A 14073-nucleotide genomic window follows, 5' to 3' on the forward strand; every position below is an offset into this window, starting at 1 on the left:
ACACACCACCACCACCTCTGCAGCAAGGGTTTTTACTCTCTTCTGAATGAACAGGTCTCGAATTGTGAGTGGGCTGGAAAGGGTTGCACGACTCCAGCAATTATGCAGTCCTGATGAAATGCAGAGTAGCTTGGACTGTAAACAAGATGGCACATAAATTCATGCAGCCTAGAAGGGACGGAGCAAAAATGTTGCTTTTTTTCCATAACAAATCCCTAATTGAATGAAAGTTTCCTTTAAGCTCTTCAGTTGTTGGAAGAAGTAGATCCTTTGGGGAGAAACTTATTTTTGATGCTGGGCAATAGAGTGGTCTTCTCTTAAGATTAGTGAATTTCTGGGCCGGCCCTGTGGCTTGGTGGTTGAGTGCGCGCGCTGCGATGCTGGTGGCCCGGGTTCGGATCCCGGGTGCGCATCGAGGCACCACTTCTCCGTTCATCCTGAGGCCGAGTCCCACATACAGCAACTAGAAGGATGTGCAGCTACGACATACAACTATCCACTGGGGCTTTGGGGGGAAAAAGAAAATAAATAAAATCTTTAAAAAAAAAAAAAAAAAAAATTAGTGAATTTCTGTTGGAGCCACAGAGTGACCTTTATTGAGATCTGAGCTCATTAGTGACGAAAGAGTGAAAAGGAAGAACTTATCAAGAAAGCTTTGAAACTTAGTTACCTTCAGTTGAAAAGTCATAATATTAAATAAGAAAATTATCAAGAGGAACTTATGATATAAGTATGTCAGAAGATGCTAAGGCTCCCCCAGGGTGGCTACATGAAGACACCGAGTTTGCAGAGCTTGAAAATCTACTGAGCACACATATTTTTAAAGAACTCCATGGGGATTTTGAACATCTTTACATAATTTCACATATGGATATTTCCATATCCACTGTCAGGAAAAAAGGGAAGATATTTATGGTTAACGGAACAAGGATTTAGAATGAAATATCTATATGTTTTTTATTCAAGGGATATAGGAATCTGGAATAGACTTTACTGGGGAGAAAGAATATAGGTTTTTTTCTCTAGATGTCTTTAGGAATGGAAAATGCATCTTATAATTTAGGAGTTCAGCTTGGAGGTGACTGACTAAAATTTTAATAAGTTATATCCATTCTGTAAAGATTAGTCTCTGAATTTGTTACTATGATTGTGACCCAAATGGCCAGAGGCAGCAAGACCCAGAAAAAGAGTGCCCCCAAAAAGGCTTTTTTACAACTAAGATTTGACTTGCCTAAGTGAAAACAAAGTAGCTATTCAACTGGCAACTTTAAGTAGGAAAAACAAACAGATGATGGAATCTGGGTGAATTTTTCCCCTTCCTATCACAGCTCCCTCCTGCTAAGTGTTGTAATTCTGGGTGAATTTAGTACTCCTCCTTTATTTTCACTTTTAATAAGGGGAGATTGTGTTTGTATGTGAAATGTGTCTTTTACTATGGTCCTACACAGTATTAAAATTCCAGAGTAAAATAGTGAGGTAAAAGATATTTATTGACACTGACAAAACATGTACAAATATTTCTGAAGAACAAGCTGACAACATTTCCTGGTTTATTTTCTCAGAGACCTGTATTACTCTGAAGGCAGGAAGCAAGCTTCGCTGAGAGCACAGTTTTTGTCCTTCAAGAACTGCGTGCAGGGATGCTCCCAGGGAGAGGTGGTTGTTGGTGCTCCCAGGGCCAGCAGAGAAGGGGCCAGCTGAGAGAAGCGAGGGCATCACCGGAGCGTCACTGTTTACATCAAGATTGACTGGTGGGGCTCTGCCTCTGGGCCGTGTGGAATGATGCTGAACTGGGGCTTGAAAGCCAACCAGCATTAGGACCAAGAAAGTGCGTCTACAAAGCAGGTGGCCCGGGTCTAAGAGTCCAGACTGTGTCCACAGCAGAGTGGCCACCCAGTCAGAACAGGTGTCCAGATAGGCCATGTTGGCTGCATGGTGACTGGGACAGATCACCACTGGCAGCGACCCCTTTAATGTCCGAAAGAGAAATTAGCACATTAAAAAACTAGCCAAGAAAAGGCCTTTCTGGCGTCCTCACCTTTTGGGGCACTGAGGCCACTTTCTGTAATCAGCTACTGTGATTGCAAAAGTTTGCCCATCATCAACCTCACTCTTTGCATCCAAATTGCTTCATCTAGATCTTAAAAGGCATTTCAAAAACCAGGTGATTCATAGAAAACACAAGATGGAATTTTACTCTAGAGTCATACCAACTTTCAAAATATTTCTGCTTATTCAAGTTAATTTCTCCTCCAGAAATCAGAAACTAGGTGTGATAAGTTAACGATTATACAAACAGAGCTGCTTTCAATAATTTAACTATCAGACTCAAGCCCCCAAAATGAACTTGCATGAAGTTCATTTCACGCAAGAATATTAAATATTACTCTTAAAGCAGTTTGGACACAGACAGTCACACACACATCAAGAAAGGAAAAAAATTTCTCCCCAAAATGCCAGTGTTTTGTTTTGTTTGGAAAAATAACAACACCACAATTAGAGGTAAACAATATTTTCTTCGGCTCTGTCCCCAGTTTCCCCGTCTTGTCTGGTTGCTGTCTGTAGACTCAGCTTCGCTTCTGCTATAAACGTCTGCAGCTGGGGGCCGTGTGGCTCTGAGTCGTGGGGGGGTGGGGACTCCAGCTGGGAGATGTCCACATCTGCAACAGACAGACAGCACAGGTCACAGGAGAGTCAGCATGAGACCACAAGGCAGGTGACACTACGACTCAGTCAGAGCTAAGGCTGGGAGATGCAGTGCCCGAGTCAGCCACAGAGAGAACAGTGGAGTCCAGGAAGAAAGGAACCAAGTGGATATCTAATGATTTAATCAATTTCATTAAGATGCGTTTGGTTGTGTGTACAAATGTCTCCTGTGGCTAAAAATAACCTTTATAAAATACTCCTATACAAAAGGAGTGTACAAAAAACCTATACAATATACTTTGATTTGACACTTCAAGTGTCAAATGAAAACAGACTTGTGACCATTCGTGGGCTGTTGAACCACTGTTACTGCTGAGAAAGGGGTGCCTAGTGATTTTTAAAAATGGGTTCAAGTTCTTAGAAATACAGTATATACTCCAGCTTTGTGCAATAAACTATGTTTGCATCTGCACAGCATCTTCCTTCAGAATATCTCAAAGTCAAGAACTGATCTCAAGACTCAAATAACATATCTGGGATTTTATTGATGTGGGCCAGGGGTGGGGAGAAAGGCATTGAAGGATGGAGACCCCCCAGCCTCACCATTATGCAAATCCGTTAACTCTGCACAAGCCACCGAGCAAGAGTAGCCAGGTTCCTAGGGAAATTGGTCCAATATCAACTATGCCTGGGTTTGTTTTTTTCTGGTTACCTAGCAACAGCAGGGCATAATCTATTCTCTCTTTTTCTGGTAAAACCCTTTAATATATGGTTTAGAGGGAAGGCAAGGGGGAGTTTGATCTGAAGAAGAGAAAGTCTCCTGCTGCAAACCATTTTCTCTGCACTTGTTTAACTGCTGCCCTCCCCAAGGCTCGGTTCTGTGGCACAATTACAAATAACCAGCTTCGGTCTTCAGAGCAAAAAGCAGAGTCTGCGTGGAAACCCAGGTGAGGAAGATGCACAGCCCTGAGGCCCACCTGCTCTCTCTTCAGTTACAAGAGGTCATTGTAAGCCTTGCCACATTTTACTCAAAGCCTCTATTCTTTAGATGGAGACACACACAACTGCTGGCATTCGAATGACAAAAATGCTTGTGACTTCTGCCCTCCTGACAAGGACCTTTGGTTGTTAGAGAAGGCAGGAAGCGAGGCCTGGCAGGAATGAAGAGCAAAACGTCCTCACAGGCTCCGTCCTCAAGACGAGGCACGCTTTGCTACACCTCGTCTCATCACTTCTTCTACCAGGAGGCCGGGCCGATGGCAGAGGGGCAGCCAGGGCCAAGCAAGTAGACGCAGGGCACCTGGAGAAGGTGTGTCACCTGGAGGAGCTGACCTGTGCCCCTGAAGCTGAGGAGAACCCCTGGCGGGGGGAGGGAAAGAGGAGGTGAGACGGTGAGGCCGCCCTTCACAGCTCTGCTCAAAGGTTTAGGCTGTCCCTAACTCTAGATGCCAATGGGGCACAAAGGAAATAATCCATTTACACTGGGGTGACTTGATTCTACTGACCCCGCGTCCAAATCCTGTACCTCAGATACTGAGAACTCGCTACCCACTGAAAACGTATCCAGAGAAGATACCTCCACCATCCCCAGGAATCGAGTCCTTCTCTGGGCACAGGAGCTGCTCCAGGTCTTCGACAGGCATCATCTCTTTAAGCCTCAAAATGTTGTAACCCACAGTCTACAGATTGGGAAACTGAGACTCAGGCTCATTCAATTCCTCGCCCATCATCGTGCAGCTAGAAAGTGATCTGGATTTGAACTCAGAGGACCGCGGCCACGTGCTCATCTGCTCAAGAGGCTCACAATTCCCATTTCTCATTGGGCTGGAAATGGCTCGACCGTCTTTGCTGAGTCAAGAGGCCCTGGATGTTTCATACCTATCCTCGCTACATTTTGAAGAGTCACTTACCAAAAAAAAAGAAAGACATTTCAAGCTCCTCAAAACTGACACAGCAACTTTTATAAAGTTAAGAACCTCCCTCATTTAATCAGGTCAACACAAAAACCCCCAGGCAATGATTTTACTGTCAGCACAGCACAAATGCATTAGGATGCTCTCAATCCTCCTGGACCACACTGGGAGACAAAGCACGCCTGTCTGCAGTCACAACACACTTCACACTTCCAACTCCTTTCTCAGCCATTGAATGGATAAAGCCATTTCAACTCTAAAAACAAATATTCCCAGTTAAACTACTGATGTTTAATATTACACAACCTGAAAAAAACACACCTCAAAACTTCCATCCTGCAGATGCTGGCAGACTGGAGAACAGTTCACCTGAGACACTGCAGTGCTGCCTCCTAGCCAGCAGATGGGCCAGCCAGGGCACAGAATTACTACATGGAGAACGAGTACGTGGTTATCCGCCATCCATTGAATGAGGCGGTTGGGAGGTGATTGCTGACAAATGTGACAATGCCAGGCACAATGGAAGCCCTTAATCTAAGTTTCCTTCCTCTGGGATGTGGAACATGTAGCTAAGAATTCAAAATACTGGTGAGTGTAGGTATTTGGGAAGACCCCTTAATGGTTTCAAGTGAAGACTTGTTCAAAAAGAGCCAAAGAACCAAACGTATATCAGAAAGAATACTTTTATCTTAAGTTAAATTATAGACTCTAGTTCAGGAAGACAGAGAACCAAGAATGAATGGGAGGGGGGTTAATTTGTGTGTGTGTGTGTGTGAGTGTGTGTGTGTAGGGGAGTACAGAGGTTTAATCAGAACTTTTTAAAATAAGAATAAAAATACAGGAGGAAAACATCTGTAGATGAGAGCTTGCTGGACCCTACAGGGAATGGCCCACGATGTAATCCCAGATGTATGGAGAGAGGTGGCTGTGGCTGTGTGTCACCTGGAGGGGAACTCAATTTCCTTCTCCATGTTCCTGCTTGGTTTCTACCTGAACTATTTAGGCAAGGTCAGACAGTCTGTCTTTGAAATTAGAAACTGTTTCGTGATTTCTGATTTTACTACTCTGTTTCAACCCTGAAAGAACTCCAGCACAGCAATTGTATATTTCTCAAGGTCAGCCACCTTTTTCCACACTTTTTACCCTAGAGAGTATGATCATCATATTGAACCCTAAACTGAAAAAACATTTGTTAAAATAAAACCTCACTGATTCAGAAAGCAGAATTCTTGGGGAGTAAAATTAATCATCTGATTTTATTTGCAATCAAAATGCCTGTAAATAGCTGGACATAAAAATAGAATACCTCATTTTTTTAATAAGCAAAGAAATATTAATACAATCATAATTTGGTCAACTAAAAACCAAATGCTATTATAACGAAACAAAACTTCAAACTACAAAGAACTTTTCAATATTGTGTGTCAATGCGACTTTCCCTCTTACTTGACATGAAAGAAATAATTTGATCCTTACCATACCTCTGGAAACGAAACAAAGTGAGCATTATTAACCTTAAAATAAATACAAATAAGCTGAAACACATAAAAGCCCAAAAGTCGGGCTAAACCAAGTAGAGAATAGAATCTTGGCGCAGGTTTCTTTCTATTTAACTGAACTTTTATTCACACCCTAAAACTTCATCCTTCACAAGAAGTTTCCTTAGACACACCAGGGGGTCTAAGTCTGTCACCTAAGGAAGTTTTAAATGGCTAGTGCTATCCCCTTTCCCTTGTGAATTTGGGGCAGAAAACAGCCATGCCACCAAGGGACACTCACTCACGAGGCACTAACATCCAGAGACAGTTCCGAATCTCCCTGTTTTTACTCCTTAATTGCAACCTCTTGGTTGACATTTGCATTTATCATTTTCACACTTTTCTCTGCTCACCTGCTGTTGGAATTTCAGACTATCAGGGAAGAGAATCGGGGACTGGGGTGACAACTATAGAAATCAGCTCCTGAAGAGCTGACACCAGCAGGAAGTAATATCAGCCTTCCCTCCATCATCTCACCATCATTCTTCTTCTTCTGAGCCAAACAGATAATTGGTTGTTTTCAAGACCACAGTATAAAAGTGTAAAATGCAACCACGTGCCATATTAAAAATGAATAAAATACCTCCTAAACTGAGAAGTGAATGAAATCTTTTAAACCAAAAGGTAAAAATGTAACCTTGGGCAAGTCATTTCCCCTCTCTGGGCTTCAGCTGATGAGGGATTGAACTGAAATCCTCCTTCAGGCCGTTTAAGCTTCTGATACAGCATGTGAGTTTTTACATCTGTGTTTTGGCTCAGCGATTCACCAAACAATCTGCTAGAGGTGCAACGAATGAATGCATTTTCCAACTGCTTTATACTCAAGAAATGCGAACTTATTAACTTAAGTTGCATTTACAAGTGTTTTTAGGGTAATTTCCAGACATATGTCCCACTCCTCTACCTTCAATCTTCCCGACAACACATATTTGAGTTGCGCCCACACAAGCCTCAAAGGAGAGTATTTGGAGAGTTACCCAGTGAGTGGAAGATAACGTCCACAGTCAAAATCTGCACTTGACCCCCGCTTCTATGAACAGCAAACTTGAGAGGGACTTGTGATAAAGAACAGGTTTGTAAGAAGTGGAAAAAGTTTGTCCATCATTTTAAAATATTTAATTAATGTAGTCTTTGCCTTCTTCTGGATTTTCTGAATAGAAAAGCATTTTAAATCCTATAATTTGCAAACAAAAGCTTTATTTAACTTTAAAAGCACCAGTATAACTTTCCTCAACCTTTCAAGTCTGGATTTATCTCAACAGTGTCCCAATGGCCAGGCACCACAGCCCGGTGCTACGAAACCACGTTGAGTCCACTGTTGGGATCATTGATGACGCCTTGTTCAGGCCTCTCCGTGGCTTATGCCATTCCACTCTCCCCAACAAACTCACAAAACAGAGCCTCGTGTCTTCGGGGTCTTGGCTCTGGTTCTTGTTTATTTTAGCCAAGTGTTCTGACATTACTTCTTATTACAAGATCCCTTGTGTATGTTCCTAAAATCAAAATTCACACTATACTAGAATAACTCTACCTCAAAAAAATTTTGTCATTAATATTCCAAGTCTGCAAAATAAGTTGTATTCCCTATTTAATGATAGATTCATGCTTACACTGTGAAACATTCAAAAAATTGTTTCCTGATGGCATTACTGGCAATCACTATTTTTTCTCAGGAGCATTAATGCACAGAATGTTCCTTCTAATAGAAGACACTTATTGTGCAGAGCTCAAGGTATCTTCAAAGCAAAGGATAGTTGGTCTCTGTCCCTAATTTTGCTCAACTTCATTTTCCATAGTGAGCCACAAACAGGATGCGAGCCGCTGGCATGAAAACCAACCTGGAGTTGATATCTGAAGCCAAAGATGTCAACTGGCCTTATGATTCCCTTCACTCATGTACCAATACTGCACGTGAAATAAAGTAACAGAAGTGTGCTCTGGAGCACGTGTGCACACACGTGTATGTGCATGGTATGCATGTGCATGTATCGATTTGTAACGTAAGAAAGCAAATATATTTTTTACTTTGTGACTGTTGAGTTGGACTTTATTTTTTTATCACTAATTAACATATTTGGAACAATCTAAAAATGCAGCAATTGAATGAACTGCTACGATGAAGATAAGATTATATTAACACCAGACATGTTATGCTGTGTCAATTCTCTCTGTTGTCTGAACTTTGATTTGTTCTCACCCTCTGCTTTCTCCCCAGAAGGGAGCCAGCATTAAGGAGTCATGACCTTTAACATCAGCAAGCCCCACGGGAGGATGGGGTGAGTGCTTCTACCTTCCCCTCTTCTTTGAGATGGATTTCAAAGTGTTTCTCTAAACAATACTAATAAGTATTAGTGATAAAAGAATACAGTGGTCAAGTAAGTTGATTAAACTCTGGGTAAATCAAGTTTCTTTATTGACAGACTCCTCAGAACTTCAATAGGCTCACCACTGCTATCAATCTCTGTAAGGGAAGACAATGTGTGGCATTCCCCAGACCCAGGGAGACTTTTCTCGCAGTGTGCTCTGCAGTGTTGCGTTCCATGTAACGTACTTAGGGGAATAGGGCACTAGACGATGATAAATCTATTCCAGACTAAGAAAGACAACAAACCACCAAGATGCCAGAATAAATCAAGGGTGCGAAGCTGGAAATAGGTGAAGTTTTCCAAATTCAGAAACTCTTAACCCTGTACATAGTGTCTAGAGTGAACTCAGGCAATAGTCATCAATGGCTGCTAAAATCATTCGGAGAAGAGCTGAGGGGAACTTTACTTTGGATGGATCAATCTCAATACCATAAAAAGAGAAACAGACATGGTAAGCCTCCTGAGGGGATGCAATAGGAAATACACAATGTATACAATATAGGAAATATACACCACCACCTATGAAGACTTTTTCACGTCAAAAAATAAAGCCTGTATCTAGTCAAACATCAAACATCTATTAAACTACCAGTTGACAGGAAATACAGGGGCACAACAATATGTCAAATGACACCACAGGGATGCAGTCAGCAAAACCCAGAATGTAGAAAATTTCAGAAAGAATTTTTCCAGAAAATGTCTTTTCAACAAATAAACCAATCAGTCTTCTCAACAAATTGTAAGATTTTTTTTTTTTTAAGACAAAGGAACCTTATATTAAGAGACTGAAGAGCTGTACAAACCAGACGCAACATATGAAATTATTTGGATCCCAATTCAAACAAATCAAAGAAAAATATTGAGACAATCAGAAATTCAAGTACTGACGGTATGATTTTAAGTAAAAATTGTTAATTTTTTTAGGTGTAATAATATCGTGGTGATGTTAAAAAAAAGAGTCTATATCTTTTAGAGAAAGATACGGAAGTATTTTTAGATGAAATGATAGCATGTCCTGGATTTATCTGTTTAAGATAACCCAACGTGAGAGGAGAGAGAAAAGGGCGTTGACGAGCCGGGATTGGTTGTGGGTTGGTAATCGTTAAAGCTGGGAGTTCATTAAATGCTTCTCTCTACTTTGGTGTGTTTGAAATGTTCCATGATACATTTTTTTAAAGGTCATAGCCTTCCATATATTTGGACTGTAAAATTATAAAGCGTTCTCATTCCAGCAGTGTAGTATATCAGCTATATAGATGTTATATCTGATATAAACAGAATACTGTGGCAATAAATTAGAGGCCTCTTCCAGATGCCAAGTGTGTTAACATCATTTTTAACGCAATCGTATGACAAGTCATTGGCAAGTGCCATATATGGGTTTATGTCTACTTAGAAAGAGACACAATTTGTATGAGCCTATTCCATAAAATAGATGAGGATCATTTGAGTTTATGGCTACCCACAAAAAATGACACAGATCCAGGGATGGTCTTTGCTCTTACCTAGAAAATCTAACATCCCCTAACTGAAATATGATTCAAAAAAGATGTCATTTCATACCCTGGGTGTATTTGTCCATGGCAATGAATTGGTAAGGTTCTCTTAGAATTTGGATTCCTATTCTTTAGCCTTTTGAGTTTACTTACAACTAAAAAGTAACATTTAAAAAATAGGAAATAAAAGTAACACATCTAGTCCAACAATATCAAAGTACATTTCAGATCATAATAATAGTGGGTGTCAATATATATTGTCAAATGAATGACCAGATCAGTGAATACCTGATTCAAAAATTCTGTCTACTCTAATTAGAGTCGTGGGAAGCACCAATTTGGAATTCTTATGTTTACAAAGTATCTTAAAATTTCATTTAGTCTAATCCTTGTCTTCTCAGCAGAATCAGACTGAAAACGTAGCCAAGACAGAACTGCATTACAGGGCTTCTCTCTTTAAGCCACTAACACTGTTTGACCTTGAGTCAAACATTCAATTCAGTCCTCATGGCAACCCACAACAGGAGGTACACTATGGAATACAAGAGAGAGAGCCTACAACACAGAGACAAACCTGACTCAAAAACAGAACACAACTTAGGGACACAGGAGGCTGAAGAAAACTTCCAGACACCATAATTAATATCTTCAAAGAGATATTTAAAAGACATTTTAGCCACAAAACAAGAACAAGATTCCATAAAATAGGAACTATAAGAGAACAAGGAAAATCTCTTAGAAATTAAAAATATGCTAGCTGAATTAAAAAAAAAAAAATTCAATGGAATAGTGGGAGGTTAAGGACAAGAAAATCTCCCTGAAAGAAAAACAAAAGCAAAGCAATGGAAATAGGAGGGAAAAAAACAGAAAAATCAGAGGATCCAAGAGGTCCAACTGATAACCAGAAACAGTTCCAGTAAGATTAAACTGAAGAGAAGCAATTTTTTTTAAGAAAAAGAAAATTTCCTAGAATCGAAGGAAATATGTCTCTAGACTGAAAAAGCCTAATGAATAACCAGTAAAAATGATTTTAAATAAAGACTACACACTAAGACATATTATAAAATTCATCTAAGAAGGGATAAAAAGATAATTCTAAAGGCTTCCAAAAAGCCAGAACAGGCCACACAAAGGATTAGGAATTAGAATGGCATCAGACTTCTCAATAGCAACCCTGAGAAGTGGAAGGATCAAATCCTTCAAAAATCTGAAAGAAAATAATTTTTGATCTAGAATTCTAAGCCCAGATATATTATAAAAATGAAGTGTAAAAGTAGCAAAAACTAAATAAATGAAATGAAAAAGACATTTCAACTAATTTGGGAAAAATTTGTTTTCATTACACCTTTTCTTAGGAAACTTTGGAGATGTGCTCCACCAAATAAAGGAATGTACCATGAGAGAGAGAGAACGAGATCGAGGACACTGGATCCAAGACAGGCGAGCTGTGAAGGGATGCCCCAGGCAACGGCTCCATGGCAGGCCCAGAGAGCAACGGGGCTTATTGGAACAGCAGGACAGAGGATCCTGGGAGGGAAATTTCTAGGAAGGAAATGAAGCTGATGGATAATGGATGTGCTGAATGTGTGTAAAATAACATTGATCAGTTATTGAGAGAGTATAGGAGATGTGGAAGAAAACAGAGTGGGAGGCAGGTGAAAAGTAAGCAAATGAAAAAATAAGGCAGATGGTTAAAGTCTCAGGAGAACAGAATAGTCAATAATGACATGATTTTAAGTAGCTTCTGCATATACAGTTGAATTTTCTTCATCTTGAAAGGGGTCAGCTCACAAATGTCCTTTTCCGACCTTAAAGTGCCCACATATAACTGTAAATACGATTTCTCTGAAACATACTGGTCAAAGTACAAAATATATTGAGCCCGTTCAAAAAGAATGTGTCTACATAATTAAGAGGGACACTCTTGAAATTCCAAATTCTGCTGTTAGAAAAAAACCTTTAGGAACAGGCAATTCACAGAAGAGGAAACCTAAAAAGCTAATAAATACAAAAAAGTACTAAGTCTCCCCAGCAATTAGGGAAGTACAAATGGAAAGAATCAGTTACCATTTCATACCCACGACTTTGGCAAAAATATAGAAGCCTAACAATACTAAGTGTTTGGGGAGGATCTGGGGAAATGGGAACTTGTGTGTGTTGCTGCTGAGAGTTATATTATACAACTTTAGAGAGAAATTGGTGATACTCGGCAAAACCAGAGACATCCCTACCACTTCTAGGTGTTAAAGTCTAAAGAAACTCTCATTCATGTGCACAAGGAGACATGCATAAAAGGGTGTTTACTGAGAATCATTTGTAATAGAAAAAAATTGAAAACATCCTAATTGCTCGTTAGTAAGGTAATGAATATGCTGGTGTTTATACAGCAGTTTAAAATGAACTATCTGTGCTACATGTACAAACATGCACATTGAGTGAAAAAACCAAGCTGTAAAAAGACATACCCACACATACGTATTGGGGGGAGCAGGCTATTTAAGTGTTAAAAACAAAAATATATATTATTTATGGATACATATATACGTAGTAATAGCCTAAAAACATACTGTGGAAATGATATACACCAATTATAGGATATTGGTTAACTCTAAATAGGTGGGGACCTCATATCTAACATTTCTTTAAAAAAAGGCAAAAGATATCTGAAGCAAATATGGCAAAATGTTAACATTTGTTAAATGCATGCCTGATATGTATTTTCTATACTTTTTTGTAAGTTTGAAATTTTTCATAATTAAAACATATTTAAAAATGCATTAAAATACTCAGCAACCAATTGCAATATGTGGTCTTTATTTGGATCCTGAGTCAAAAAACATGAACTGGAAAAAGTACACACACACAACATTTACGAAACAATTGGAAATTTAAAGACTGACTGTGTGTTGATATTATGGAATTTTTGTTAACTGTTCGTTGGTGTGATAATAGTTTAAAAAAGAGAGCCTTATCTTTTGGAGACATACTGAAATGCTATGGATCAATAAACGTTTACACATGATTTTTAGATATTGCTTTAAAACAGTACAGGGTGTGTGGGGTGGGAGTGTAGATGAAACACAGCTGGCCATAAGTTCCTAAACTTTTGAAGTTGGGTGATGGTACGTGAGTGGTTCTTACAATCCTCTGTTTAATTTTGTACATGTTTGAAATTGTCCATAATATATTCAGGTAGACGAAAAAATATGTCAAGTTCAATTTTTAAGTCAAAAATTAAGATATTCTAATCTCGGAGTCTCTGTTAAGAAGCAGGGACCATGTTCTAAGAGTGCACTGAGTTAAGGACATGCTGGCCTCCAGCTACAAGGACAGGGCAGTATTTTCACGGCATTGAATTCCTCTGAAGGATGTGGAGACCAGGGACGTTTAAGTACCATGCCAAAAAGCCGACTTTCTGGAAACTGCCTGCTGAACAACCCTACCCACATTGAACGAGTTATGCCTCTCCTTTTGCTGGGAGGAGAATTGAATTCATTTCTCTGCCAGGTGAATACTGCAGGCAATCAACCTAGGAATTTTAATGCTGCATTTATTTCTTACTGATTCAGTAGAGGGAAAAGCAGCTGTTAAAACTCTTAAGCATACAAGATCCAGTGTTTTTCTTTAAACCAGGAGAAGGCAAGCAATTAGATCAAATACACCCAAGCTAATTAGTTCTACCCACTTCTTAATAATCATGCTATTACCAGACTTAAAAAAAATTGGCATCCAATTTAAAGGTTTGCAAATGAGTGTATTTTTCTCTTGATCAACTGCAAAATTATAAGATGTCAATCAAAGAACCTACATGTCTTTTCTGTTCTGACAAATTGGTATTTATAGTTTTCAGAGCAACATAATTTTTTTTCTTTTTGAAAATGAGAAACATTACTTTCATAATTCTTACCTGTTTGAAATAACAAATAACAAGAAACCAAACTCTGAAATATCTTTTCCAACTGCAGCCTTGAGTTTATGCCACTCAAAAATGACTATAATTTTTAAAATACAACATAATATATAGAAAATATGTTTTGTTCAATGCAGATTTTCGCACCTTTGGCATCCTTTTCACATTTGTTTGTTATCAGAGTAAAGATTACTATATTACATT

The 14073-nt window shown here is 39.3% G+C and overlaps 1 protein-coding gene across 3 annotated transcripts in view; it reads right to left on the minus strand.

Moving 5' to 3' along the window:
- Positions 1–1476: 1476 nt before the first annotated feature.
- The window catches only part of ARHGEF28 (Rho guanine nucleotide exchange factor 28), a 283698-nt gene continuing 271101 nt past the window's right edge, over positions 1477–14073 (minus strand). For all 3 annotated transcript variants that reach the window (XM_087430179.1, XM_087430180.1, XM_087430181.1), the window contains one exon: positions 1477–2660. In XM_087430179.1, the coding sequence (XP_087286305.1) occupies positions 2497–2660 (164 nt within the window). In that variant the 3' untranslated portion in view covers positions 1477–2496. The remainder of the gene's footprint in view (positions 2661–14073) is intronic.

The sequence above is a fragment of the Ceratotherium simum genome, chromosome 4, assembly GCF_057802395.1.
Source record: "Ceratotherium simum simum isolate JZ-2026a chromosome 4, ASM5780239v1, whole genome shotgun sequence".
Lineage (NCBI taxonomy): Eukaryota > Metazoa > Chordata > Mammalia > Perissodactyla > Rhinocerotidae > Ceratotherium > Ceratotherium simum.